The 26,560-nt window shown below is 39.9% G+C and overlaps 4 protein-coding genes across 9 annotated transcripts; 2 read left to right on the top strand and 2 right to left on the bottom strand.

The window, feature by feature from the left end:
• Positions 1 to 28: 28 nt before the first annotated feature.
• Positions 29 to 4,054, bottom strand: rpp38 (ribonuclease P/MRP 38 subunit). 5 transcript variants are annotated; one of them, XM_026372803.1, is made up of 3 exons: positions 3,957 to 4,049; positions 3,755 to 3,774; positions 29 to 3,171 (listed from the first exon to the last, which is right to left on the bottom strand). In XM_026372803.1, the coding sequence occupies exon 3, from the start codon at positions 3,154 to 3,156 to the stop codon at positions 2,347 to 2,349; it is 810 nt and encodes a 269-aa protein (XP_026228588.1). In that variant the 5' UTR covers positions 3,157 to 3,171; positions 3,755 to 3,774; positions 3,957 to 4,049; the 3' UTR covers positions 29 to 2,346. The 5 variants fall into 5 exon arrangements, with proteins under 5 accessions (XP_026228588.1, XP_026228590.1, XP_026228589.1 ...); XM_026372805.1 differs by having other exon boundaries at positions 3,968 to 4,043; XM_026372804.1 differs by lacking the exon at positions 3,755 to 3,774 and having other exon boundaries at positions 3,968 to 4,054.
• A 395-nt stretch (positions 4,055 to 4,449) lies between these two features.
• acbd7 (acyl-CoA binding domain containing 7) lies at positions 4,450 to 6,203 on the top strand. 2 transcript variants are annotated; one of them, XM_026370836.2, is made up of 4 exons: positions 4,450 to 4,587; positions 5,309 to 5,426; positions 5,518 to 5,580; positions 5,751 to 6,203. In XM_026370836.2, the coding sequence occupies exons 1-4, from the start codon at positions 4,576 to 4,578 to the stop codon at positions 5,822 to 5,824; spliced, it is 267 nt and encodes an 88-aa protein (XP_026226621.1). In that variant the 5' UTR covers positions 4,450 to 4,575; the 3' UTR covers positions 5,825 to 6,203. The 2 variants fall into 2 exon arrangements, with proteins under 2 accessions (XP_026226621.1, XP_026226622.1); XM_026370837.2 differs by having other exon boundaries at positions 5,518 to 5,600.
• Positions 6,204 to 6,936: 733 nt separating this feature from the next.
• On the top strand, positions 6,937 to 13,563 carry crot (carnitine O-octanoyltransferase). Its single transcript, XM_026370835.1, has 17 exons — positions 6,937 to 7,073; positions 7,825 to 7,948; positions 8,182 to 8,306; positions 8,385 to 8,566; positions 8,674 to 8,798; positions 8,901 to 9,009; positions 9,692 to 9,785; positions 9,890 to 10,015; positions 10,131 to 10,232; positions 10,383 to 10,466; positions 10,582 to 10,689; positions 10,784 to 10,914; positions 11,007 to 11,130; positions 11,231 to 11,309; positions 11,499 to 11,592; positions 11,908 to 12,027; positions 12,258 to 13,563. Exons 2-17 carry the CDS (start codon positions 7,834 to 7,836, stop codon positions 12,376 to 12,378), a joined length of 1,839 nt encoding a protein of 612 aa, XP_026226620.1. The 5' UTR covers positions 6,937 to 7,073; positions 7,825 to 7,833; the 3' UTR covers positions 12,379 to 13,563.
• Positions 13,564 to 13,704: 141 nt separating this feature from the next.
• On the bottom strand, positions 13,705 to 26,103 carry abcb4 (ATP-binding cassette, sub-family B (MDR/TAP), member 4). Its single transcript, XM_026370834.1, has 27 exons — positions 25,700 to 26,103; positions 25,135 to 25,216; positions 24,520 to 24,679; positions 24,362 to 24,410; positions 24,079 to 24,270; positions 23,818 to 23,989; positions 23,572 to 23,696; positions 23,155 to 23,326; positions 22,963 to 23,076; positions 21,746 to 21,856; positions 21,527 to 21,652; positions 20,942 to 21,145; positions 20,683 to 20,853; positions 19,810 to 19,971; positions 19,530 to 19,724; positions 19,210 to 19,356; positions 19,005 to 19,109; positions 18,631 to 18,708; positions 18,401 to 18,484; positions 18,100 to 18,303; positions 17,892 to 17,992; positions 17,623 to 17,763; positions 16,647 to 16,803; positions 16,347 to 16,544; positions 15,597 to 15,803; positions 15,011 to 15,157; positions 13,705 to 14,887 (listed from the first exon to the last, which is right to left on the bottom strand). The coding sequence occupies exons 1-27, from the start codon at positions 25,768 to 25,770 to the stop codon at positions 14,681 to 14,683; spliced, it is 3,882 nt and encodes a 1,293-aa protein (XP_026226619.1). The 5' UTR covers positions 25,771 to 26,103; the 3' UTR covers positions 13,705 to 14,680.
• Positions 26,104 to 26,560: the final 457 nt, after the last annotated feature.

Below are 26,560 nucleotides of genomic sequence, written 5' to 3'. Positions count from 1 at the left end.
TGTCATTTAAAGGAAGAATATTTTTTTCATCAGTCATAGAAAAGCATTCTAACTTTTAAATCAAACGTTTCCACACAACCAGAAACACACACACACAAAAGAAGGACTTATTCTTCGTGCATTGATCTACACATTTTTTTGTTGAGAATATATAGTTACCTGTACATTTAAAGTCAGATCATATTTATTCCTCTAGAATGAGTTTGGGTTCTGGGAGGGCTGATCCAAAGTACTTTCCTCCTAACTCGTGTAGATGTCCCTGAGTTTGTTCAGACAGTGTGGGTTTAACTGTTTTTTGATGAAGAATGTATTGAATAAATGAAGCACAATTTTTGAGTTCTTAAACAAGTGAAAAGGTCCTTAAAGGGTCAGTTAAGCCAGATTTGAAAACAGACGGTTTGAGGTACGTGAAATCCTGGTTTTAACAAAGGATGTGAGCCATTTTCACGTTACAAACATGTTTCTGCAGTTGGCGCTTTTAAGATGACAATAAAAGTATGTTATTTGGTCTTATTCACTGATGGATGTTTGTCATAAACACAGCGTAAGTTATCTGCTTATCAAAAGACACACTGCTACAGTAAGTAAGGGCAATGAAAATTGAAGTACCAAAAAACGCCAGTTAAGCCATAGTCAACTGGATTTAACTTACATTTTGTATGTTTTCAGAATTGTCTGTGTTTTTCTAGAGACACTGTTTACAGCGTTGAAATGGCTTACTTGCTTTGATGGTACATAACTTCAGTTAAGTCACATTTAAAACAGCCACAGTCAGCTTGATTTTAATTTAGTCATTGCCACTCAGATCACTTACAGTCTGTATGATTTCTATAACAGTAGCCTGTTGCTAAGCATAAAATAAGCTGCCCCTGTAAAACTGCTTAAGTACAACACTGTGGTTGTAATCATTTCTGAACAAATACTGTATGTAGGTAACATCCTTCCACTCACCTTCAGTAGGATGTTACATGCTCTCAGTCAAACTCTGTTAAGTCACACAAATAGAAGTGAGCACAACAATCAAAGGGTCAGAAGGAATGATTTACCACAGCATGTAGTCAGCACACAGTGGCTGAACAAACAAAAACCTGAATTGGTAACCACATCAACTTAAAATGTGACAGTTTCCTGTTTTTCCAGGTCCATATTTATTGACATTTTTAGGTTTGTTTTTTAATGGTACTGTATTTTGTGTGTCTAAAAAAAAAACAAAAAACTAAAGGTCATTTTTTAGTGTGTTGTGCAGCTAAATGCGTGAAACAGTTCTAATAGCTATAACTGTACTTTGCAAAATGTCTCAAGACATCATTTCTGTGTTTTTTCTTTCCAGTATTTCCCTAATATTTTTAGTCAAATAGGCAACTTCAAAACAGGTTTTTGAGGGTCTGGCGTATTTTCCTTTTCTTTGCTTGACAAAAACGGTTGTCTGACTACTTGTTCTGGAGTTTCCTCAATGGTTTAAAATTATCTTTTACCTCTTAAGTTTGTTCTACAAACTTTGTTAAACAAACTTAAGAAGTGAAGAGTGCTGCCAATTTTTCAGATAAAAACACTTTAATAAATTATTATTTATTATGCTGTATTTGATGAATACATGATGAATTTATGGATTTGAAAGAAAATGACAATGGAAGGTTAAAGTTTTAGGGCTCAAATTTTTGGTTTTGTTTAGTTTTTTTTACCATAGGAAGATTGAATGAGTTGCATTCACACAGACAGATGTTACTGAGTCAACAGTGTGTCTCATGGACATTGGTTAAGTCAAAGACGTGTTGCCTGCAGCTGTATAAGTGAACTGTGTTGAGCATGTAAGTTTTGCTGCTGTGTTGATTTTGATGTTATCAGCTACACCCTTTAGTGAGAGCTCAACCCGAACTACCTGCCTTATTTAAAAGTTATGTTTTTGTTTTTTTGTTTTTTGTACTTTTGAATTGACATACAGCTTTCTCTAACTAAAGAACAATATTTTTATTCAGATCCATTGTAAGCTGTGAAAAAGCTGAAGAACTTGTACCAGCATCATTTAGACATGACCCCATGCAAATAACAATCTGTCAACACACACGTCAGCTATACCAGCATGGATATTTGATTGAATAAACTCACTTTAAAAAAAGGACATGAGAGATGAACATCTTTTAACTTTTTTTTTTTCCCACACACTGTAAACTGTAACACACTGAAAAAGCTGGAACCAGAGAATATTCTGTTGAATGACTAATCAATTAAATGTTACAGCTTTGGTTCACTGTAATGGTCCATATATGTTGTTGATAAAAAAACATTTCTGTATGACAAAACAATTTTTTTAAAGAAATACTAGATACTTTCATGTCTTCCGTCCATCTATGACTTCATCTTTTTCTGTCTTTTCTTTGCAGGGTTAGCAACTATTTTTTTCACTTTAAGAGGTTGCAAAGTGCACAGAGACTCTGTGACCTCCTCAGCTTCGGCCTCCAGTTTCCTTTTCTCTCCTCTCTTCTCTCCAGCTTCCTCCATCTTGTTCTCCTCCTTGTCGGCATGTTCTTCAGGTGTTAAAGTAGCTGCTACATCGTGCAACCATTCAACATCCAGTGAGGGTACTTTGGGTTTAATGGCATCAACCGTGTCAGTGAAGACCTCTTCATCCTTTGAGGCACACCGTCTGAATCCCAGCGCAAGGACACTCTTCAGCCCCAGTGGCCCGGACACGCTCTGGCTTAGACGAGGCACCTGGCAGGCTGGCACTCCTCGTGTCGCACTGAGTGCTATTAGGTGATTTGTCATGTGTTTTGGTTTGACAGACTTGCACACAAGCACCAGTTTGAGTTCATTCCTCTCCAGAGCTTTGGTGACCTCGTTGATGCCAATAGCCAGCTGTCGTCTAGCGGCCACATCTGTCCAACCGTTTTTGGGAGAATCCTGCACCTGACAAACAGGTTCTGACACGACGGCTGCAGGGGGCTGTTCTTTCTTTTTCCTCCATGGCCGAAAAACTTTCACCTCTTTCTTTTCAAGCCCCAAGAAGAGAAGTTTGTCCTTCAAGGTTTTCAGGATGAAGTGCATATCTTCTTGGGGGATTGGCCTCCATGTTGGGGTAAATGGAGAGTTGAAGGAGGTCTTGGCTGGAGTCTGCCTTTTGGTTTCCTTCTTAGTTGGCTTTCCTGGAGTGGTCATGCCTCCTCTGTAATCCTGAAAAAAGTTAATATATAGAAAGAAACAAATTTACATAACAGGTTGACCCCAACCAAGATAAACTAGTTACAAGAACTGCAGTGCAGAAATGCCTAAAGCTTAGTTTCAAGATCATTTAATAAAGTGTCTCTTTACATAGCAATTCTCCCAGACATAGATTTATCTTTCAACTGAAAAATAAATATATATTTACTGTTTAAATTCTGTCCAATTTCAAAACACTATTTGCTACTATTACACATTAATTCTAAAATAATAATAATAATAATAATAATAATAATAATAATAATAATAAAAACCTGTGTGTCAATAATGAATATAACATATTGGAAATAGTTCTGATTAGTTCTTTTTAAAACAACATCTTTTTAATGACTATACAATATTTAAAGAAATAATTTCTTCATGTTATGCTGCTCGTTTAAAACAAAATTACAAAAACATTTTATTTGTTCTTTATATACACTTTTAATAGTGGAGTAAATGTTAAACTGAAATATTCTGGTACAGTCAGGTACCTCATATTTATACTTAATACAGTACTTTAAGAAAGTTGTTTGGACATGATACTGTTACTTACGGATCAGAGTTCTTCCAATACTGCTTACAATGATGGAAAACATAGGATGTGATTAATGTTCAGTATTTTAATCACAGTTGTGTTAATAACAAACATCAGTAATGTTACTTAAGTCACGCAGCTGTGAGTGCAACACGTGTTTTTAGAAACACATCAACTACAAACATGTCGAACCAAAATTAACAAGAAAGTCTTTAATTACCGTTTCTCTACCTGATCTTTAATTCCGTTAAACCTCTTTCCCCCTTTAGACGTCGCTCAGTTCTTCAACGCGGATGGACCACAGGGAGCCGCCATGATGTTTGAATTGAAATAACTTTATTTATAAAGCTCATCAGCGCCGACTAGCGTCCACAGAGCAGAATGCAAGAGGGACAAAAGCATGACTTCATCGGTTGTAGATGGGAGCTACTGCACTTCTGTGATACTCAGCATACATCAAAATGACTTATTAAGGTTACTGTGAAAATAAATATCAGGTTAGGAATAAGTGGCTGCGGAAAACCATTTTAAAACCCACGTTAAATCCGTGTTTTTGTAACTTTATGCACAGACAAACTGCTCCCGTATTACAAACATTATTAGAAATCTACTACTGCTGCACTATTTTCATTTCACTCGCAGTGTTTGGATGTGTGGCCTCACATCATGAGTGTGACAGGCAGCCAATCAGCTGCTCTGCTGCTCTGTGGTCCCTCCTCTGCAGGCCCGTCCTCCGTCACATTATTGCATTGATCAGCTGTGCTGCAATTACAGCTGCTCAAATCCGTCCAGCCGACAAAGGAAATACATTCACCTGAGCTAAAGGTTGCGTCTGAGAAATGGCTCTTCAGGTAAAATATTTATTTATTTATTTATTGTTGCTATTTATAAGTGAGATATTTCTTATCGCTATTAAATAAATAGCGGTTGTAGTGCTAGGGTGTTCACGCCATCTACTGTAAGTAGTGTCATCCATTTTTAACAGCTTGTGACGGGTAGATGTAGAAAAGGAGAGCGTTATCCTCGGGTTATTTGGTCCTGATGCTGCAGCTACAGTTTTGTTATTGCAAGCAGAGTCTAATAAGACAATCTACGAACCAACAGCATCTGATTAACTGCACAGAGAGAGTAATATTGAACTAGACAGAGGTTGATCTTTCTAGCATTTAAAATGGTTTGTCTAAATTCTTATATTGAGAGCTTCTGTCTGTCCTAAAAGGGGCTCATATGGTCTATAATTATCTGTTCTGCAATGCCCCAGATCCTTTGTAAAGCAGATTATTCAAGTAGGCACAAAAGCACTAGAGTGTTGAATAAAAGCCCATTGTTTATTTCCCACTTGAGCAATAATGGTTTCCCAGGCTCCACAACATGACTAGAATTTTAGGCTCAGATTTCCTATTCAGTGTTGCCTGTAACTATTTAATATGCACATTCTGTGATTAGTACATATTCTCGCTGCACCAAATACCTCAGACTGATTTATCAGTCATTCATTTGTCAGTCACCGTTTGAAGGCAATGCGAACATAATCACTTGGCTGTTTCTTCTCTGATCATCTATAACCTACAGGGAGAGTTTAACAAAGCGGCAGAGGATGTGAAGAAGGTGAAGACGAGGCCTTCAGACCAGGAGCTGCTGGACCTATACGGCCTTTATAAACAGGCACTCGTTGGAGATGTTAACACTGGTATCACTTGCTGCAGATAAACAAAATTACTTCCACGCAATGTTTCCTGAATTCTGACCTGTTCCTCGTCTCTGTCTATGTTATATTGTAGATAGACCAGGAATGACGGACTTAAAAGGAAAAGCCAAGTGGGACGCCTGGGAGTCAAGGAAAGGTAACAAGTTCAAAATGCTTGTAGGTGAAAAGTGCAAAGACAAGACTTGTTACTTGGTCTCAGCTGTGACTGCATTAAAACTAACAACACAAACATTCTTGTAAGCTGACACTGCAGCTAAACGGCAACATATTGATATTTTGTATTTCTGCATACTCATTCTCTTTCAGGTATGTCCAAGGATGACGCCATGTCAGCCTATATTACCCTTGCCAAGGAAGTAATCAGCAAATATGGGATGTAATAAACTGAAGGGGCATAAATAAATGAAAGCATGGTATCAGATTACTAACTTCAGTACTATAACAGTGCTGCTGCCTAAGAAGTAGCCTTATGCTGTAATTATACAAGACCTAATGTAATGGTAATGTTAAACTTGTTAAGATTTATTTCTCCTTAATATGCCTTTTAAATGTTTTTTTCCACTAATCTGCACAATTGAGCAACTTATATGCATTATTGAGGTTAAAATATAACATTCTAATTTTTATTTTATGTAGTTGTTTTCCACACATGCAAATAAATATACTGTATCCTTAATCTTTCATTGAAGCAAGACAAAATCATTTAAAGGATGAACATATTGTACACATTCGAAAATAAAAATCTCTTTCCGCACTGTGTTTGTTTTTGTTATTTGTTAATTTCTTATTTGGACTTTGATTTTTTTGTATTTAGAAGAACAGCATTATTATAAATAAATACCACTGCACCCATACATGATTGTTGAAATTGAATTTGATTAATGTGCAATGTGGCAGTTGAGGTCCATGTACTTTACTGGATTTTATGGTGCGTTTACAATTCAGAGGCGAATCCCTTTTCTCCACTACACCTATTTGACAACTTTAGTTTCTAGTTACTTTATGCAGTTTTTCAATAATAATATGTTATTATGAATTAACCACCCGTCAGTACCCTACAAAAAGTGGTTAAAATTAGCTTCAACTTTAACAGCTGTGCTGTTTTGGATCCTTATCTGGTCTCTATAGCCCAGTAACAGAGATCTTTGACCTTTAAGTTTTCTTTGCCATAGTTTCCTTTGAAAGATTGCCAAATAAATCTGGACTCCACTACATTTATGTTATTAACAACATAAATTCAATGCTTTTAAAATACTTTGTTTGCAAGTCTACTAATGTCAAATGGTACTTCTACTCGTAGTGGAGTAGTTTATAGCATATTATGTACCTGCACCTTTAGTTTTTGCACTTCTACCACCTCTGTACGTGAGTAAATATACTTAGTTGCTTTCCACAAACTTTAAATAAACACATTTTGTTGATCATGTGCAGACGATTGTAAATAAAGCTGCAAAAAAGCAGGGAGGAATTCCCGCGCATGCGCTGTCGGGTCGTCATTTGGCAGGCAGCATCAGTGGGCTAAAGGTGAGCAGCGACTCAGGGAACAAAGCTGAACAAAGACCTCTTATCCACTGGGTGTCTGCTGTTTCTGGATGCAAGAGGCTAAATTATCGGCATATCTTCAATAAGGTGAGCTGTTTGAACACTGGGACGTTTTTAAATAAAGCTAAACTCAACGCAACTTGTCATACATTGTTGTTGGTAGAGTGTTAGCTTGTTAGCTACTTGAGAGGAGTTAGCGCCACACTCGAACAGCAGTTAACGCTAGTTAGCTTACCAGATAGTTTATGATGAAGCGTTATAATAAATAATTAACAAATCAAAAGTGTATTTTACATGCCTGGCTTTAGAAAGCACTTAAGCTAACTAGCTAGACCTAATGTTAGCAACATAAATTAAGAAGTAGCATGCAAGTTGTTTAAGTTGTTGTTAGTTGTTTATGTAAGTTTGTTAAAACAGGCATCTAACATTAACTACTTCATGTTGGACTGATTGTAAATAGAGCTAATGATTAATGGATCAATAGATGATTGATTGATTTGTTTCAGATGCTTAGGTAAAGTTTGGTTCAGTCAAAAAAGTTACTAGCAAATACTGACAAATGTCAGTATTATGTAATATTTTATTCAAACAATTAGGTGTTTGGATTGAAATTTGTTGTCAGTCAGAAAACCAACTGCAATTATATTTGTTTGTTATGTGTGTTTTGTTATTTGTTGTTATATAGTTTGTTTAATCAGTATCAGTATTTGAACAAGAATTGTTTCAGACTGAATCCTTTTAGATGACTGAGATTTTGTAAACAAGTCTATACCTGTCACACCTGTGATACAATATTATCCTTAGCTGCATGTCAGTGCAACATTTATTTGTACTACAGGGAGAAGAAATGGCTAATCATTTGTCAGAGTCTGTGCCAGAGCGCACCTTTCAGTACCAAAGCAGCCTGCCTCCTCTGCCTGTACCGTCACTAGAGAGCAGCCTGTCTAAGTACCTGGATGCAGGTAGGATTATTGTATTTGTCACAATGAAAATTGTAACTAGTTACAAAAGTTACATTTTGTAAATATTATAATTATTATAATTATAGTAATTATTATAATTATGTCTTAATGGATGTTATCATATGTATGTATTTCACAGTAATAGTCTATGTAAGTGTTTTATTAATTTGTGCTCAGAATCACCAAAAGCTGGTGTTTTTATTTTTATTTTGAATTTCCATGTTTACCATCAGTTCTGCCATTTGCTTCTGAGGAGGAGTTTAAGGCTACAGCGGATATTGTCAGAAAGTTTCAGGAAGGTGTTGGCAAAGAGCTGCACCAGAAACTACTGCAGAGAGCAAAGACAAAGAGGAACTGGGTATGTAACTAAGCTGGAAATGTTATGGTTTGGTCTTACAGATATAGGCTGACATACAAATTATTTTTCTTTCCCCAGTTGGAAGAATGGTGGTTAGATACAGCATACCTGGAGGCTCGCATGCCCTCTCAGCTGAATGTAAACTTCGGAGGCCCAGCACCCTACATAGAGCACTGCTGGCCTCCTGCAGAGGGAACTTTTATGGAGAGGGCAAGTTTTCATACTTGGCTTACACTACAGTACTGGAACCTGCTTCGAACGTAAGATATATTCACACACACACTTTTAGAAACTCTGTTTTTGTTGGTCTGTTATGCAGAAGTCATGTAAATATATATCATTTTTTTTCTTCCTCTGCATGTTTTAGGGAGAGGGTGGCTCCGCAGAAAGCTGGAAAAACACCATTGGATATGGACCAGTTCAGAATGCTCTTCTGTACCTGCAAAGTACCTGGGGTTAAGAAGGACACTATTCATAACTACTTCAAGACAGGTAGAATAAACTCGACTGTGTACCCTTTAGGTACACGTGTTTACAATTTAGCCCACACAGCTTATCATTGTTATGTAACATGCATTTTGTGCTTTGCTGCAGAGTGTGAGGGTCCTTGCCCTTCCCATGTAGTAGTTATGTGTCGTGGACGGATCTTCACATTCGATGCACTTTGTGATGGAGAAATCCTCACACCTCCAGAACTTCTCAGGTATTTCTTATTCGCAAGTAAACACACCTGTTAAGACTAAAATCTAAAATGGAAACATACGAACACACTTCCTGCAGGGTTTTAGGGCCTCAAACCAACTCTTGCTGTGACTACTAACTTAAATTATGATAAAACATGGAGGAATCCTACATATTAACACAGAGTTTGATTCTACTATTGTATGTACATCATCTTTGGGGAGTGGAGTTTATGAAGTCACTGCATAGTCTTACATTTAACAAAAGCCTAAAATACGTTTATTTGCCTGCCAAGTGATCTTAGTTTAAAAAGGTTTTCCTATCCATAACATGATGGTTAGTATGTGGTCAGGAGGCACAGTTTTAGTAGAACAGTTTCAGTCAACACCTTCAAATGTGCAGCAAATGCTCTCACTACTGCTGACTACAGAAAGTAAGAAGCTCATTATCAAATTGAACAAAATTGATTTGTATCAGTTAATTCGTCTATTTTCTCACATTTATGCAGGGCCAGCTGGGAAGTATAGAAAAATGTGATTTATAAATAATAAACATTTGTAGCCCTCATCGTAATACTCTCATACTTTGTCTAGTATGATTGTGATGATAATAATAGGCTGGAGAACAAGGAGCCATAAATGATTGGAAAGCACTTAGTGTTCAGTGTTATCTTGTTTCATTTTACATGAGTGCTTCTTGTGCAGACAGCTGAGTTATGTGAAAGAGCGCTGTGAGCGAGAACCAGAGGGAGACGGAGTGGCTGCTCTCACATCAGAGGAGAGGACTCGTTGGGCGAAGGTGAGGTTGCAGATCTAAATAAGATTATTGATCACATTTGTGAAAAGTTCCCACATATAACACAGCACTGAGAGAGAGCACTTCTCTGTTTACTGTTTCTGCAGTCCAGAGACCATCTGATAAACATTGATCCACACAATAAGACCATCCTGGAGACTATCCAGAGCAGCCTTTTCGTCATATCTCTGGATGAAACAAAACCCTACTCCACTACGGAAAACTACACAAATGTACAGGCTGCACAAATATAATTTCTAATAATGTTATATTTAATTATTTATGACATAATGATTTTACAAATAGTTTTGTACCATTTTTTTTTCCTTTTATTCATTCTGTACACAGATGACACTGGAAGCTCTTACAGGCAACCCAACCATCCGCTGGGGGGACAAATCATACAATTCTCTTGTGTTCTCAGATGGTTCTTTTGGATCCAATTGTGATGTGAGTTTACATATGAAGAGAACATTGATTTTTAAGATTCAAGACTGTCAGGCTGTTTGCTTGTTGTCTTAGCACCTGTCCTGAAGCAAATTACACTGTAAAAATAGAGAGACAGAAATAACATATGAAAGTCTCCAAATTGTTTTTCAGCATGCACCATATGATGCCATGGTTCTGGTGTCTTTGTGCTGGTATCTGGACCAACAAATCAAATCTATGGATGGTAAATGGAAGGCAAGCAATGAGAGCTATTTGATTCTAAACATACATTTAAAAAGTTGTTGGTTCTTACTGATAGTTCAATTTAAATGTATCCTTCTGCTTTATACATACTGATGTTTTCTTTCAGGGCTCAGAAGTAGTCAGACCTATGCCCCTTCCTGAGGAACTCGTGTTTACTATGGACGAAAAAGTCCTGAATGACATCAGCCACGCCAAACAGCAATACCTGAAGTCGGTGAGCCAATTTTAAACAGCAAACTACACTACAAAAAGCCTGATGCAAAATTACTTCACAATTGTGTGATTGTCTATTCTCTCTGGCTAAACAGACGAAGGACCTGCAGCTCGTGTGTTGTGCCTTCACATCATTCGGAAAAACAGCCATCAAAAAGAAGAAGCTGCATCCTGACACATTCATTCAACTGGCAATGCAGTTAGCCTATTACAGAGTGCACAAAAGGTGTGGACTAATTAAAATGTGTCCAGTGCCCTTACTGGTACTTGTATTGTATGATGTAAATCACTCTTGATGTTTCTTCTACCTTCTCTCAGGCCTGGTAGTTGTTATGAGACAGCAATGACTCGCATGTTCTACCACGGCAGGACAGAGACCATGCGACCCTGCACCCAGGAGGCTGTGAACTGGTGTAAAGCCATGATGGACCCCACATGTGAGGTGAGAGTGGGCATGTGTCTGAGTAAAGTTCCCACAAAGGCAGTCTCTTCTTTTGAATTTGTTTCTGATAATTATTGTGGCTATTAAACGTGTTTGTCAGGTGAATGCTAAGAGGAAAGCCATGCTGCTGGCCTTCAACAAACACAACAAACTGATGGTTGAAGCTCAAGAAGGAAAAGGTTTGTTTACTTATAATCATGTCTTTGTTAGATAATAGAAGCAGTTGTTAAACAGTAAAATTCGAAAAATACTATACAGATGAATTTCAGAACAGAAAAAAAACAGAAAAGAGTTGAACAAAAGAGAAAATATAATGAGAACAATTACAAGAAACCTGAAATCATGTCATTACGTGACTGGGTTTACAGGTTTTGACAGACATCTCCTTGGCTTGTATTTGATCGCTAAAGAGGAGGGACGTCCCACTCCAGAGCTCTTCATGGATCCCCTCTACGCTAAGAGGTACAATGGACTATCTGTAAAACTGCTTTTTCTGTCCCTGTTTGACATTAAATGCTTGCGTCAACGCTCCCTGGCCAAAAGTTAACTTCATATGTGTGTGTAATAAACTTCTTCACAGCATTTCCTGTTTTGTCTTAATTTCCACTGTGTTTAATTTTATAAATATTACTGTCATCTGATAATTAGCATAACTGTTTCTGTCAGTATCCAGTCAGTAAAGTATTAATAAAATATCTTGAATGCACAAAGATGAGTTAGTGTTTAATAAACTGAACCAGATTCCTGTTTGTAACTGGGTTGTGTTTCTGTCTGCAGTGGTGGTGGTGGTAACTTTGTGCTGTCGTCCAGTCTGGTGGGCTACACTACTGTTCTGGGGGCTGTGGCTCCCATGGTGCCTCACGGCTATGGCTTCTTCTACCGCATCAGAGATGACAGGTGGGCAGGCGAGACGTAAAAGTATTACCATAAAGAATTACGATGTTCACAAACTGTAATGATGTGGATCATAACATAATAATTTCCCTGGTACACTTTTTTCAGTTTGTACTTGGTTAATTGTGTACAATATGTTTTTAATCCACCCCATAGTTAAATGTTGCAAACTGTTTGCATCTTCACTTCATTTCAACAACTGTCAATAAATCTACGCTCTTTCTTTCCTCCAGGATTGTGGTTTCCATCACAGCGTGGAAATCTTGTCATCAGACAGATGCCGTGACTCTGTTCAACAACTTCTCTAACTCTTTGCACGAGATGCTGCACCTGGCCACCACCTCTCAGCTTTAAGTAGTCAGGAGCTTAACACAGCTTCTCTGTCCTTGTTTGAGCATTAATGCACATACAGCTCACAAACTGTCTGTTAATAGCTAACAGCTAGCGATAGTTGTGTTTGTTCTCAGCACAGATCAATGCAAAGGTACACAATCCGTACCACTGGGTTAAAAATCCACTCGACATTTCTGTTTCTTGTAGTGCTTTATGAGAATGTTTTTCGTAAATCATGTTTATATTCTCCCTGATTCTCACGTTTTCATGATTCAAGTATAAATTTTACAAAGCCTTATTTTAAATGCTGATATGCTGCTATTAACCCAAATTCACACTGAACTATGAAAATAACTGCTGACTGCGTTTGCTCTTCGCTTTAGATATTATTATATCAAATCTCTAAAATCACTTTGATGCATAAAATGAATTTGTTTTGTTTTAGGTTTTAAGGACCTAAATTAAAATTCAGTTTTTGCTAAATGTAAACATATACACCTATGTGTCTGTTGATATTCGAATGATGAAATTTGTACTCAGCAAAAGAAGAAACTTAAATCTGATTTATTTGCTCTGTAGGAGTCACTGGTATTATCTGGCAGGTGTGAATTGTGTAATACAAGTGAAAATACCTTTGCTACAACTAAATTGGTGCAATATCTGAGGGTGAGCAGTAAAATTAGTTATTAAAATTACTTCCAGTGGCCTTACATGCAGCTGCAGCAAGCTTCCAAATGTTAATGTCGGCTGATGTTATTTGTTGTTAACTCCCCACGTTACTCTGTGAAGTCTAATATGTTGCTGAGAAAATGCACACACAGTCCAAAAACAGTTGTTTCCTCTTTTGATAAAAAAAACAAATGCACTAGTTAAATTTCTTGTTCCCTTACTCAATAGAGAAGGATTCACAGTTCAGTTAAACCTTTTGAAAACTAATGGTTGTCCGCTAATGTGCTGAAGCACTGCACGTTGTTTTGTGTTCCTTCAGTACGTCAGTGAAACTGAACTGTTGCATCTTTCTTTGAACAAAAACGTTACTAACTTGGTCACTGCACCTTATGGGTTGTGTAAACTATGCATTTTACCTTTGATTTGTCATCTGTCAGGTAAACTTGCTTGAATGTTTAAACGTCTTTTTTATTAGAACAAATTGTGTAAAATGTCACTGAACCTGTTATAAACTGTGATTTATCTGTTTCTACTGCACATGAAGCCTCAAACTCATCTGTAATCTGTCCAATTGTTAAATAAGCTTTTCTAAATGGTAAAATGTGAATAGGATTGCACTGCTGTCAAATAGTCCAATTAAAATTAGCTCAGTAGTTGAACTTTCAACATAAATACTGAAGAAAAGCATTAAATGTATGTAGTGAATTGAAAGTCTAGCATAGTATGAATGTTGTAGCAAATAGAGAGATTCCTATCGATTAGATGTTTTTGTTAAATTAATAAAATCATGTTAAAATAATGCCATGAGTCTATAACTGAGTACAAAACTTTAATAGTTAGATAAAAATATAATACCTCCTAACAGGTTAGTAATTCTGTGCATCTATATTTCTAGTGATTGCAGCAAAGATGTGAATGAGCATTCACATCTGCACAGCCCTGCGTGGACAGAATATGTCCTGCGTTCAATTATTTTATTAACTTAAATGTTCAAAAGTTAAACAGCATCACAGCATTTATCAAATAACTTTCTCTGATAAGTTTTCTGTAGCATCGATCAATGTACGTTTGGCATGGGTATTTTGCACTGAACGGTGTCACAGCAGTTATGGTCTGTTTACATCAAGTACTGGCCATAAATTAGTTCCAGTGTACACATGAAGGAGGGATAAAGAAAACAATGAGGGGGTTCAACAGAACTGGGCTTTACACAGCAGGAAAAGTGCCTCAGTAGCTGTGATAAAGCAGCAGTGAGCCAGCATGCACAATACCACAACACTAAAACTGAAGCAGCTAAAACTCAGTCATCGCTAATTTTACTGTTTACGCTTGAGGCCTTCCTACTGTCACATGCCAACCGCAGTGCTGAAGTTAAACTGAACGGTCGCTAAACGCAACCAAACTTTACAATATGACCCAATGAGTTACAGCGGCAACAGAGGAGACTAAAAAGTCATGTAGCTATAAACTGACCAGGCCACAGTCGGCACACTCCGCTCTCAGCTGCTCCACTGATGCTGCTCAGTCTGAGTTTACACAAATGTGAAGCAGGGAGGTGGCACTAACAGGCACAAGTGTTTAATCCAACCCTGTGGAAACATAAAGCTAAAAAATAATATGATGTAGTAGGACTCCTCTGTGTCTCGCTGTCCTCTTATTTCCCCCTGTGGCCCATCTGTGTGGTGACCAGCATATGGTAGACTCCCTTCTTGGCCAGCAGCTGTTGATGTGTCCCCTGCTCCACCACCACTCCTCCCTGAAAGACTGCGATGCGGTCTGCGTTTTGGATGGTGGACAGACGATGGGCCACAATAATACATGTCCTGCCCATCCTGGCCTGATCCAAAGCTTCCTGCACCACCTACAGAGACAGAGGAGTCACCGTGTTCATTTAGGTAAAACATCGAGGGAATGGTAGAGACTCTAACAATGGATCCCTCCTTTGAGGGATCTGTGGTGAGAAGATAACAAGTCAAACGCTCACCTTCTCACTCTCAGTGTCGAGTGCGGAGGTGGCCTCATCCAGCAGCAACAGTTTGGGATTGCGGAGGATGGCCCGGGCTATGGCTATACGCTGCTTCTGTCCACCTGACAGTTGTGTTCCCTTATCACCTGCCTGAGTGTCGTACTTCTGCTCGTACAAACAAAGCAGGAGAGAGAGAGAGAGTGGGGTGTTTGTCTTATAAACTGAAACTATTTGCAAAGACAACAATAATTATGAAAACAGCAGCAAAAGTGTGAAAGGATTTTTATAGTTGAGTTCGTTAAGCAGGTGTTGACTGAGAGGTCTACTACCACTCATACCAAGTAAATATTCAGGAATGTCCTGAAAGTCAAAACTAGGCACCATAAGAGGGAAGAGAGAAAAAACCTGTTTTCATAATGTGGGTAAATGATTCTTCAGCATCTTCAAGTCTGAAACCTTCTGGTGCTGTTACATAATCACCGGTTCACTGACCATATCACCGGTTCACGTGTGTGACTGAGATGGCCTTGAGATGTTGTAAAGATAATAACTATTGTATAAAAATGACACGTAAAAAACCTCATACTGCTATGACAGCGGTTACCTGTGGCAGGCCTTCTATGAAGCTGTGGATGTTGGCTGCCTTAGCAGCAGCTTCTATTTCCTCCTGGGTCACCGTGCGGCTGTTGTCTCCATAGGCGATGTTTTCGGCCAAAGTGCAGTCGAACAGCACGGGCTCCTGGGACACGATGCCTATCTGGGATCTCAACCAGTAAATATTCAGGTCTTTTGCATTTATGTTGTCCAGCACCTGAAGGAGAGAGGATGACAGGGATTAGAGTAGAAGGGGTGGTGGAGCATGGTTTGTTGACAGACATTACGTTCGACAATTTAGTTTAAATTAAAGGTTAATCAGAGTGTAAGTCAACTGTTGAATCCCTGTTAATATAAAACACTAATTATTGCTGTTCAGACGTCAACCAAACATTTCAGATCATATAATTCTTGTTCTTCCAGAGCAGTAGCAGGACAACATAATGATGTACAATACTCAGACAGCACTGGAGACCAGGGGAGAGCAATAAATATTATTTGGAGAGGACTGTCAGTACAGTAACCCTATCAAGATAAAACAAACAGTTTAGTGCAGTAAAGTAGATAAAAAACAATCAGACTACACAGATCTTAAAACCTCCCAAGGTCCATGTGACATCAGTACTGCGCTGTAAAGCAGTAATAAACACACTGGTGAGCTAACCATTAACTGACAGTAGGTGAAGAGGCAGGTGTTTGTGTGTGTGTGTGTGTGTGTGTGTGTGTGTGTGTGTGTGTGTGTGTGTGTGTGTCTTCTCACCACTCTCCCTTCTCTGGGGTCATAGAACCTCTCCAGGAGCTGGATGGTGGTGCTCTTTCCGCAACCACTGCTCCCCACCAAAGCCAGCGTCTCTCCCTTCTTCACCTTTAGATTCATCCCTTGGAGGATGGGAACATCAGGGCGCGACGGGTAGTTAAACTTCACGCTCTCAAAGCGCACGTTACCATCAAATTTGTCCTGGGGGCGACACAGAGGAGTGACACGTTAGTGTGTAAAAAAAAGAGCTGCATTAATTCAGTTAAGTGCTGTGTTTGGTGTGCGGGGCTTCGTGTTATGTACCGGGGACTCTCCCTGCTGTGAAAGATTATCAATGGCGGGCTCTCTGTTCACCAGCATCATGAGGTGAGAAGCTGACAGTTTGGCCTTAGCGTAGTTTGGAGCAAAGGAGTTGGCCTCCCCCAAAGCCATGGCACCATACAAAACAGCCGAAATCACACTGAGAAAAGAAGTCAAGCGTCAAAAGTGAGAACCGTTTTAAAGAACTGATGATCACGTTTGTTGAGCTAATGCACTTTAAAAACGAGAAATGAAGAGGTGTAAAAAAAGCTCAGTGCATAAGAATAATGTGTCAAATTTCCCAAACCTTCAAACCACTTGTATTTTTTCTTTATTTGTTTTTTTTATTAAGACAAACACAGATGAAATTAAGTTACGTTAAGTTAATGGACATTATTACATTAATTTACCTTTAACTAGTCCAAAGTTATGATTATATAAGTTATGATTTTAAACACTGTATCACTTTAAACAGTCACACTTATCAGACTTAAATATACAGGCTATTACTATTACTATTACTATTAATATTACTATTACATGACTGCCCTGAATAACTGTATACAGATTTAGTTTCCTTTACATATTTAGCCGCAGCCTCTTAGACTTCTTTCCACACTAAAATAATTTCATACTCTTTATTTCTGTAAATTCTTGTTTACGCAAGCTCAGCTTGACAAACTGCATCTTTGGTAGCTTAGTTGAGAAGTTTTTATCTCTGTGTTTTATAGGTTTATTGTCCTCCAGAACTTTGGACTTTGTGTAACAGGTAGAATATAATTGTCAGTGGTGTTTCCTCCTAACAACGTTCACGGCAACCCTCACATGCTTCAGGCCATGAAATGATTCGAGGAAAAATAAACAGTCCCCTCTCCCAACGAGAACCTTTTGCTGTGCACACAAACTGGAAATCTAATGTTTCAGAAACTTAGCATCCTGATTAACAGACGAGACAAACTCGTGCCGTGTGTTTACTCACAGGAATACCGCCTCAACGCCAATCCGGTTTTCCTGAATGAGCCAAGCTCCAAATCTGAAACAGCCGGCATAAGCGAAGTAGATCATGGCCTGGGAGAAGGAATAGGTGAAACCATATATATGAGCCTTTTTCACGGCGTTCCTGCACAGAAAGAGACAGAAAGGAAGAATTAGAGGGAACGCTGCCCAAATTATTTGATTAAAATACATATAGAATAATAGTTGTTCACATATTCCATGGAGATAATGCTGTTTAAGTGATGCTCATACTTGTATGGCACTTCAAGGTTTTCCTCATACAAAGATTCAAACTTTGGTTCTCTGTTAAGTGAGGCGACAGTGCGGATATTTTCGATGGCCTCTGTAGCAATCTGCAGAGAAACAGATATACAAGCATATTACTTTAAATCATAAGTCTAGCAGTTTAACAAATGATGCTCATCCTTACAGAGTCATAAAAAGGAATGTGGACACTCACCTTTCCAGCCTTCTCCAGCTCCTTCTTGTCTTTGGCGGCATGTCCAGTGAGCAGCTTTATCTCTGCAGCTCCCGCCATGGCCATGATGGGCACCACAGCCAGGATGAGCAGGGTCATCTCCCAGCTGTACACGAAGGAGATGATCACTGAGGTGCCCATGTTGGCGAAGTTCTGGGCCATTGTGGCCAGTCGTACCCCTGTAGCCTTGGCAGAGGTGAAACATGGGAGCAAAGCAGCCATCAGGATCACTGGTGTTACCGAATGGTTGTGACAGTCTTGAGTTACCGCCCATTAAACTTACCCCCTGTACTTGTGCAGCGTCTGTAGCTAGTCTTGTAGTGAGAGCTCCAACGCTGTTTTTGGGGTTGTCAAACCAGCCGAGGTCCTGCAAGAAGACAGGGATGTTTTGGTGGCATCAAATTTCGCATTTAACCCAAGTTTCAAACACAGATATATGTGATCCAAATTAATCAAGGTTGTTATCTTAGCGCCTGTAGAACCCTGAGCAGGTCTCACAGTTGTTGAACGAACCTGTCTCATCATGGACTTGAAGGCCCTTAATCTCAGTTTCAGGGTCAAAATCTCTCCAGATTTACCAAAACAGAAGCCCTGGGAAAGATAGAAAGACAGAAGACATTAGTAAACCTGGAATTAAAGTGTGTGTCTATCGTGGTGGCACAATGTGTGAGTGTTCTGACATATGTGCAGCTCAGAACTAATTTGTCCCCATGCTGACATCCTGGAGTTCATCTTGTGACTGATCAGTGTATACTCCCGCACTAAAGCCTGTACAGTGTGTGTGTGTGTGTGTGTGTGTGTGTGTGTGGTGGAAAATAAACATATTTTCATAAATGTCAAATCTTTGAGGCCAGTTAAAATGTCAACATGAGCGTGACGGTGCATACCTGTAGAAACATGGTAAAGAAGGATACACCTCCAATAACGGCGAACATGAGGGAAAAAAATGTGGACCTTTCCTTAACAACGTCTAGATCTGGGTTTGCAAACACCTGAAAGGGCAGAAAACACATTTATAGCTCTCGACAACATGTCAAAAACGTTAGTTAACAAGAAAACATCCATGGTACATGGATAATAAGAGTAACTCACAGTGATGATCTTGGAGAAGATGACAGCGAACAGCGGCTGCATGGCTCCGTTGATTATGGCACAGATGGTTCCCAGCAAAATGTACGGCCACTCAGGGATGTTGAGACGAAACACTTCAAGGAACGACACAGGGGGAACGTTTTCATCCTGCAGAAAGAGGGAGAGCAGCTGAGTCAAACTGGGCTACAAAGACACTGGGAGTGGTTCTGTTATCATTATTAGTTTCAAACCTATCTTTAGCATGAGTGGCAAATTTCTGCCATATTTAAATTTTTTCAGGAAAACCACATTTTGCAAACTGATGAGAGATGAAAGATCACCTCTTCTGCCTTGTCGTTGTCCAAATTAGACTTTTCCTTCTCCTCCCCTCCTCTGTCTGAGGCAGCAAAGGACGAGCCCCGTGTGGACTTCCTCCTGTACAGAGACGACTCGGAGAAGGACTTGACTAACGGGCTTTTTTCATCTGCAGACAGCTCGTACTCTGCTTCCTCTCCCTCCTTGGCTTCCTCAAAGGTCTGTGGTTGGAAGAAACACAATGAAAATGTGAAATGATAAAAAATTACAAAAGGATGTGTCAAAGCAGATGTCTGTGTGTGTTACCTGCATGGAGACCAGTGTTTGGTAAACTCCCTGTTTCTCCATCAGCTGGCTGTGAGTTCCCAGCTCTACTATTGCTCCTTTCTGGAAACCGGCGATGACGTCTGCGTTTCTGATGGTTGACAGGCGGTGGGCCACAATGATGGTGGTACGACCCTGTCGGACCTGCATACAAACACGTGACAAAACGTGTGTTTTTGTCTCTGCAATTGCAAACGTGTCAAAACATTTACATAAACGATTAGAGCTAAATGCTAACATTAGCATTAGACCATGCTCACAAAGACAACGATAACGTCCTGATGTTTACAGTGTGTTGGTATTCAACATTTGCTAATTTACACTAAACACAAAGTACACATGAGGCTGTTGGTAATGTTATTAGCTGTGCAAATATTTGGTCATGGGCTGAAGTATTGGAGGTCGGAGGATCACAAACGTCCTTATGATTCATCCTATATCATCCTCCATCCTTCATCCCACTTATAGAGTATTTGTCAAGACCCAGCAACAGCCCTAGGTCATGAGGCGATCACGTTGTATGTTTCCTTGTACGACAGTAAATGAAGGAGTGTAACATGGTGGATACAGTTATGGAAAATTACAGACATATTAAAATTATGTCCAATAGAATAAAAGTTGATAGAAGAATGGTACATAGTTTTTCATGTTTGAGACAATTCACTAAAAATCAATAAAATCAACCTGCTGCAGGCGCTAGATGAAAAGAAAGAAGATCACTAAGGTTTCAGCGTGTAGGGAACAGTGAAGTCTGTACTATATGTTAAGGGAAGCCATGCAGTGCATATAAACATATTTTAGTGTGAGCGTTGTTAAAAAAGTTGTTGTCGTTAAGTTGCCTGTGTCTGTTTGTACCTTGTCGAGTGCTGCTTGAACAATCGTCTCACTCTCAGCATCAAGAGCAGATGTGGCTTCATCCAGCAGTAGGATTTTGGGGTTACGGACTAGAGCTCGAGCGATCGCAATCCTCTGCTTCTGTCCTCCGCTCATCTGAGTCCCTCGGTCTCCGACCAGAGTCTCGAACTTCTGCTCAACAATAAGAGGGTCAAGTTTAGCAAGTGGACGGAGTTCTTCATCAACACATGGGGTCACAGAGTGATAAAAACTGTCATACATCAGGAAGGTTCATAATGAAATCGTAAGCGTTCGCCTCCTTTGCAGCTTGTTCAATCTCCTGCTGCGTCACGTCAGGTCGACCGTATCTGATGTTCTCAGCGATGGTGGTGGCAAAGAGGATGGGCTCCTGACTCACCACGCCGATCATCTCTCTCAGGTAGCGGATGTTAAGAGAACGGATGTCATGACCATCAATACAAACCTAAAGAGAAGCAACCAAACAGACACAGCACTTCAGTCTACATCCAGACAGCTTTCATGCCATTTTGTTAATTTACTGTACACTTTACATTACTGCTAGTTTTTCATCAGAGTCATTATAGCACTTTCCAGGAAACCACTAAGTTCAGTAGCATTTTCAGTAGAGGAGATAAAAACAGCATTTACAAATGCAGACATCCACAAAATGTCACTATATTATCACCATAATTCATGTCTGGAATATTACAATTCTCCCATTAATTGTCTACTAAATGGAAACCAGCAGGAAAATCCTACACTACCTGTTGTGCAGTAACTACTAATGATACTGTATTAGTAAAAGCAGCCAGATGACAGATACTGAATCAGTGCCGTCACTCACAGATCCTTCCTGAGGATCGTAGAACCTCAGCAGCAGCTGGATCGTGGTGCTTTTACCGCAGCCGCTGCTGCCCACCAGGGCAATGGTCTGCCCACTCCTCACGCTCAGAGACATGTTGTTTAATACCTAAAAAGTAAGAAACGCATCAGCTATGAGATACAGTTAGAATAAATACATGTGGACTGTCAGAGTACAGTGTTGTGTCTGTGGGGAACTAACTTTGACGTCGGCCCTCGAGGGGTAGGTGAAGTGGATGTTCTTGAACTCTATGTTACCCTTGATGGCGTCAGGCTTGAAACCGTCGTCTGAAAAACTGTCAATGCTCGGTTTCTGTCGAGACATGTGTGAACAGTCATTTCTAAAAGTCTGCTGTGTTCCGGTTTGTAGTTTGACCACAGCGGGATAAGGGCCTGATTGTTATCATATCCTCAACAGACAAAGAGAGGAAGACTGTTAGCGCTCCAGGTTAGGGCAAGTGTGTTTAACAAGACTAATGTTTATTTCCACAGCCCTTTGTGCTTTTGCTGCTTCTCTCTGGGCTCTAACGCACATGTATGTTTGTTATTCTCTCTCGTGCTTTGCTGCAGCAAACGTTGACGCAGAACTTGAGATTGTTTTATGTCCCTCTTGGAGGCCTCACCCTGCAGGACAATAAAGTTTATCTAGAAGCACCTTTCAAGCCCAGATGTCAGAAGAAGTGAAGTGTGAAGAAGTGCTTCACAAATAAAAACAATAAAAATACCCCAAAAAGGAAAACATTACATAAAAAAAGAATGAAATACAAAATACATTTGGGTAAAAGCAACTTGTCCACAGTGTCCAAAAGTGACATGGTCTCAGTTTACCTGATAGATGTTAAAGTGTAAAACAAGCCCCGAGAGCAGATTTCATTATCTTTCTGTTTCGCTTAAGGCCGTGTACATGCTCATTTGTTTTCATGTCCAAACAGATGTGCTGCTCTGCCAATAGCTTGTACGATGCAATATCCTGTATCTGTGCTTCGAATTTACATGTTACTCTCTAACGTGTTGTCCTAGTGAAAAACTACACAAACTAGTTATGCTGCATGTTACTGCAGCAGCATGGACAACTCTACATGTGTGATAGTGGTGTTCCTCAAGTTGAAATTATATTTATTATTATTTCTTTCTTTGTTTTTGCTAAAGGAGCTGAGACTACTCAGTGGAAGTAGATTCACAGCAAGTACAGGAAGCTGTGCAGCATGAACCAAATGACCCGCGAGCTTCATTCACACAGCAGATTTTTCCAATTAGAGCAAAGTCCAACATCTCGTTACTGAGTCCAGGTTGTCGGCTGCATCAAAGCGGCTTCCCCGTGAGTGTCAGAGCACAGTGGTGCGGGTTCAGTAATACAAACTGACAACGGTGCAACAGCAAAAATGATGAACATGTTTGTGAAAACGTTGCAGTGCTTACGTGATCAATGATGCTGTAGACTTTGTGTGCTGCTCCGCGGGCGCTTGCAAAAGTCTGGATGTTGGGAGACGTCTGTCCCATCGCGAACGCCCCAATAAGCACCACGAAGAACACCTAAAGACAGGCGTCAGTGTTAGCCGTCTCCCTTAACTTTAAAGGTAAAACACTGTAAATAATAATGTGTCTACTCACTGTGAGTAAGGTTCCAATGGTGTACTCGAAATTCAGGACGAGTGTACTGCCGTACCAGAAGGCCAGCGCGTAGGACAGGTAGATCATCAGGAAGGTGAAACCCATGGCAATGTTAGAAGAGAGCGCCTTCTTTATTCCCATCCTCTTAGCATCCTCCAAGTTCTTATGATATCTGTGGTCAACACAAATGAAAAACTGAAACTGAAACTGAAAATGAACTGAAATTCATTTGCACTGGTAGCACATAGATATTTATTTTCCCTGTACAGATGTTTATCTACACAGAACTAAAAATAAGCCCTGTAGTCTGTCAAAAAGGTAGATTTTAATATACTGACAATAGGTTAGGCAATGGACTAACGAAGTAAAGTGAGACCCACTTCAAGAGGAGAATATAGTTCAGAACAACATACTCACCTCTTGATCTCTCTGTCCTGACCACTGAACGCAAACACTGTCCTGATGGCAGAAAGAACTTCTTCTGCCACGGCTCCAGCTTTGGCGTACGCCGTCTGCTCTTTACTCGTGAAGCTCGTCAGCACCTGTTCAGACGGGATGATAACCATGTTGATGAGAGGACCCGCACATGCTTGATGCTTCTTGTGATCCACGTCGAAACGTGCGAGGTACCAGGAGAAAGACGGGTCGACGAGGAGAACTGACCTTACTGAAAAATGCGGCTGAAATGGCCAGAGCGGGGCTCACAGCCAGGATGACGAGAGTGAGCTTCCACCCTCTGGAGAAACCGATGATAAAGGATGTGATGAAGGTGGTGAAGGCCTGGATCAGCATCCCCACCTTGTCTCCAATGCCCTCTTGGATTTTATAGACATCACTGCAAATGCAAATTGGACGTTTATGACATTTTCCATTGTAGCAAAATGGATATCGTTAGATTTGAGATCTTCAGTGTGTGTTACCCACTCTGTGAGACGTGTGTTGAGCTCTCCCGTCTCATTAACATCGAACCAACCGATCTCCTGCTGCATAATGCGGTGGAAAAACAACTTGCGGATGCGTTTGACCTGCCGCCCTGCTGCCAGGGTCCAGAGAGAAACCTGCAGGTAAGCTGCCACCAGCACAACGGCACCCATGATGGAGTAGTAGATGGCATACCTGGAAGAGAAGAGCAGAGACATAACATAACAAATATACTTGTATAGCAATTAACCAAAAATAAATACAATAATACAGTATGACGTCTTACTGATGCATATCCTCTTGTAGGGTGCTGTTTCGTGGTATACTGGTGTCATCTGAAGATGCAGGGTAAAAAAAAGTACATTAAGGTTTTCTATTCCTTTTTATTTGTGTAGTCCGGTTAGTTTATTTATTTGTGCCAGTGCCTGTTAACTGAAGACTCACTCTGACCAGTCTGGTTGTTGGAAGCCATAGCGTCAGATACAAAGCTGTCCGTCATGTCCCCAAACACAATACACATGAGAGGAAGCACTACCCCATTGGCCATGGCCATCACTGTCCCAGCAAGGATCATTGCGATGTCCAAGTTGTCTGCAAACCTAAACTACAGATTCACATACAAGAAAACAGCGGAATGACATGCAGCGATCGATGTGAAGTCTCCTGTGAGTTATTTTTCTTCGTGCTTAGTGAGATTTCGAATTATGAAATCAGTCCACGGTGAATCAAACCTTTGAACTCTAAGCAGCTATTATATTCTCACAGCAGGAGACAGGTGGAGTCCACCCAAACAACAGGAGGATGTGCCGCACTCCCATCCTCTCTCCACACTTCCCCTCGCATTTCACACACTCACGCACCTGCTGCTGATAGGCTTTAAAGATCACACCATCCCAAAAATTTTAACAACCTGCTACCAGCTTCACAGCTCTACTTGCTAACCTCAAAGACACATGCACCACATCATCCCAAATCCTTTTCTGGCAACAGAAAAAACTATGCTTAAAAAAATCTCCTGGTCCTGACAGAACGAAATCACAGTGTGATGCCTGAACTTACCACAGCGATGGGGCCGACCGTGGGCAGCTTCGGCGGCTTTTCTTTCTTCTTCTTGTTCTTTTTGTCATCCTCCATTGTCTCACTGGAGGAGTCATAGAGTGAATAAAAAAAGGTTTTTAATAAGTAAAAGTAGCCGTATCACAGTGTGGAAATCCTACTTATATGACAGTAAAGAAGTACTAGCTTTAAAAGATACTTAAAGTACTCATCTGAAGTATAGACAAAGTCAGAATAATGTACTTTACTACTGTTTTAGACTTATTAATACATTAATGTGTACATGACTTTAATGTAGCAGGTGTTCATTTTAATTTCTTTATCTACTGCTGCTGCATAACACTGATCAATGAAATACTGTATTAAATACTGTATTAAATACTTTATTAACCTATAATAACAAATTAAAAATGTTAGTTTTATTTTTTATTCAACTGAATCTACAAAGTAGTAAAGTCAGGTGTAAAGTGTAATGTACTGGAGTAAAATGATAAAGAAGTAGAAAACAGAAATCCTGATCCTACTGAGTAAATGTACTTTCTATTTCTTTCTCTTATTCCTTATTTACCTTGATGTTAAATGTCCATTTTGTTCTTGTTTGGCTGCGGACAGCTTTTCCATCTCCCCCTTCTCATCCATGTCTGGCTCCTGCCTTAATGCACCAAAGCTTATTGGATCAATGAGCGGCTCTATCAGACACAGTGACACAGAAATGGACCCGAATCAAATCCAGTCCTCACTTTTGTGTCCAGCTCGTCCTTCAGACCCGTCTCAGTCCGACGGTCGACTTATGTCAGAGCCGGTGATCACACGGACGCCTGGTCCAGGGGCTGCCTGTCCCCTCCTCCGCCTCCTCCCCCGTCTTTATGACGGCTTCTTCACTCTTCGGACTCGGTGGGAAACGAGAGTTGCTGACTCTCTGTCTCTCTGTCCTCTGAGAAATCAACTGATCCGACTCGATCCGGGCTCAGCCACGATGGTGTCAGTCGGACGGTATCGATCCTGGATGTAGCTTCATAGTAAATAATTAATTAGAGTCAATAGTGACAGGGGCGTGACTGGAGAGTCTGAGAACATGTGGTAGTTTCCAACTGCATGTTTCCACTTAATAAGATCTGAGAGTCTCAGAAGATGAGATGAGATAAGATGAGATAACCAAGATAACATAGGATGAGATCTGTACTGATAAACAAATACAGAGACAGGAAAAAATGAACCCAATGAAGACACACAATTAAAAATAGACAATTTATGACCTCCAAGAGAAACATATTAACATACACAAAATGACTACAAATGAATGAATATGAACACGGAGACATGTAAAATGACCACAAAGAGAGCAACCATAGAGTCTGTGACTTCCTTCCCCTTTTAATACTTCCATAAACCTCCACATCTGTGGTTGTTATTAGTGTCATTATTACAG

The sequence above is a fragment of the Anabas testudineus genome, chromosome 16, assembly GCF_900324465.2.
Source record: "Anabas testudineus chromosome 16, fAnaTes1.2, whole genome shotgun sequence".
Classification (NCBI taxonomy): domain Eukaryota; kingdom Metazoa; phylum Chordata; class Actinopteri; order Anabantiformes; family Anabantidae; genus Anabas; species Anabas testudineus.
The sequence above is the reverse complement of the archived record's forward strand: the minus strand, read 5'-3'. Positions and strand labels throughout refer to the sequence as shown.

What these genes read in the sequence shown, in the direction of transcription:
- rpp38 (XM_026372804.1), bottom strand. Translation starts at nt 3,156, where the DNA reads ATGACCACTCCAGGAAAGCCAACTAAGAAGGAAACCAAAAGGCAGACT.
- acbd7 (XM_026370836.2), top strand. An exon ending in CGTTGGAGATGTTAACACTG is followed by an intron (nt 5,427 to 5,517) that starts GTATCACTTGCT and finishes GTTATATTGTAG; the next exon opens with ATAGACCAGGAATGACGGAC. An exon ending in CGCCTGGGAGTCAAGGAAAG is followed by an intron (nt 5,581 to 5,750) that starts GTAACAAGTTCA and finishes ATTCTCTTTCAG; the next exon opens with GTATGTCCAAGGATGACGCC.
- crot (XM_026370835.1), top strand. Translation starts at nt 7,834, where the DNA reads ATGGCTAATCATTTGTCAGAGTCTGTGCCAGAGCGCACCTTTCAGTAC. An exon ending in CTATGGATGGTAAATGGAAG is followed by an intron (nt 10,467 to 10,581) that starts GCAAGCAATGAG and finishes GTTTTCTTTCAG; the next exon opens with GGCTCAGAAGTAGTCAGACC. An exon ending in TATTACAGAGTGCACAAAAG is followed by an intron (nt 10,915 to 11,006) that starts GTGTGGACTAAT and finishes ACCTTCTCTCAG; the next exon opens with GCCTGGTAGTTGTTATGAGA.
- abcb4 (XM_026370834.1), bottom strand. Translation starts at nt 25,770, where the DNA reads ATGGATGAGAAGGGGGAGATGGAAAAGCTGTCCGCAGCCAAACAAGAA. An exon ending in CGGTCGGCCCCATCGCTGTG is followed by an intron (nt 24,680 to 25,134) that starts GTAAGTTCAGGC and finishes GTGAATCTGTAG; the next exon opens with TTTAGGTTTGCAGACAACTT. An exon ending in CTACAAGAGGATATGCATCA is followed by an intron (nt 24,271 to 24,361) that starts GTAAGACGTCAT and finishes CTTCTCTTCCAG; the next exon opens with GTATGCCATCTACTACTCCA.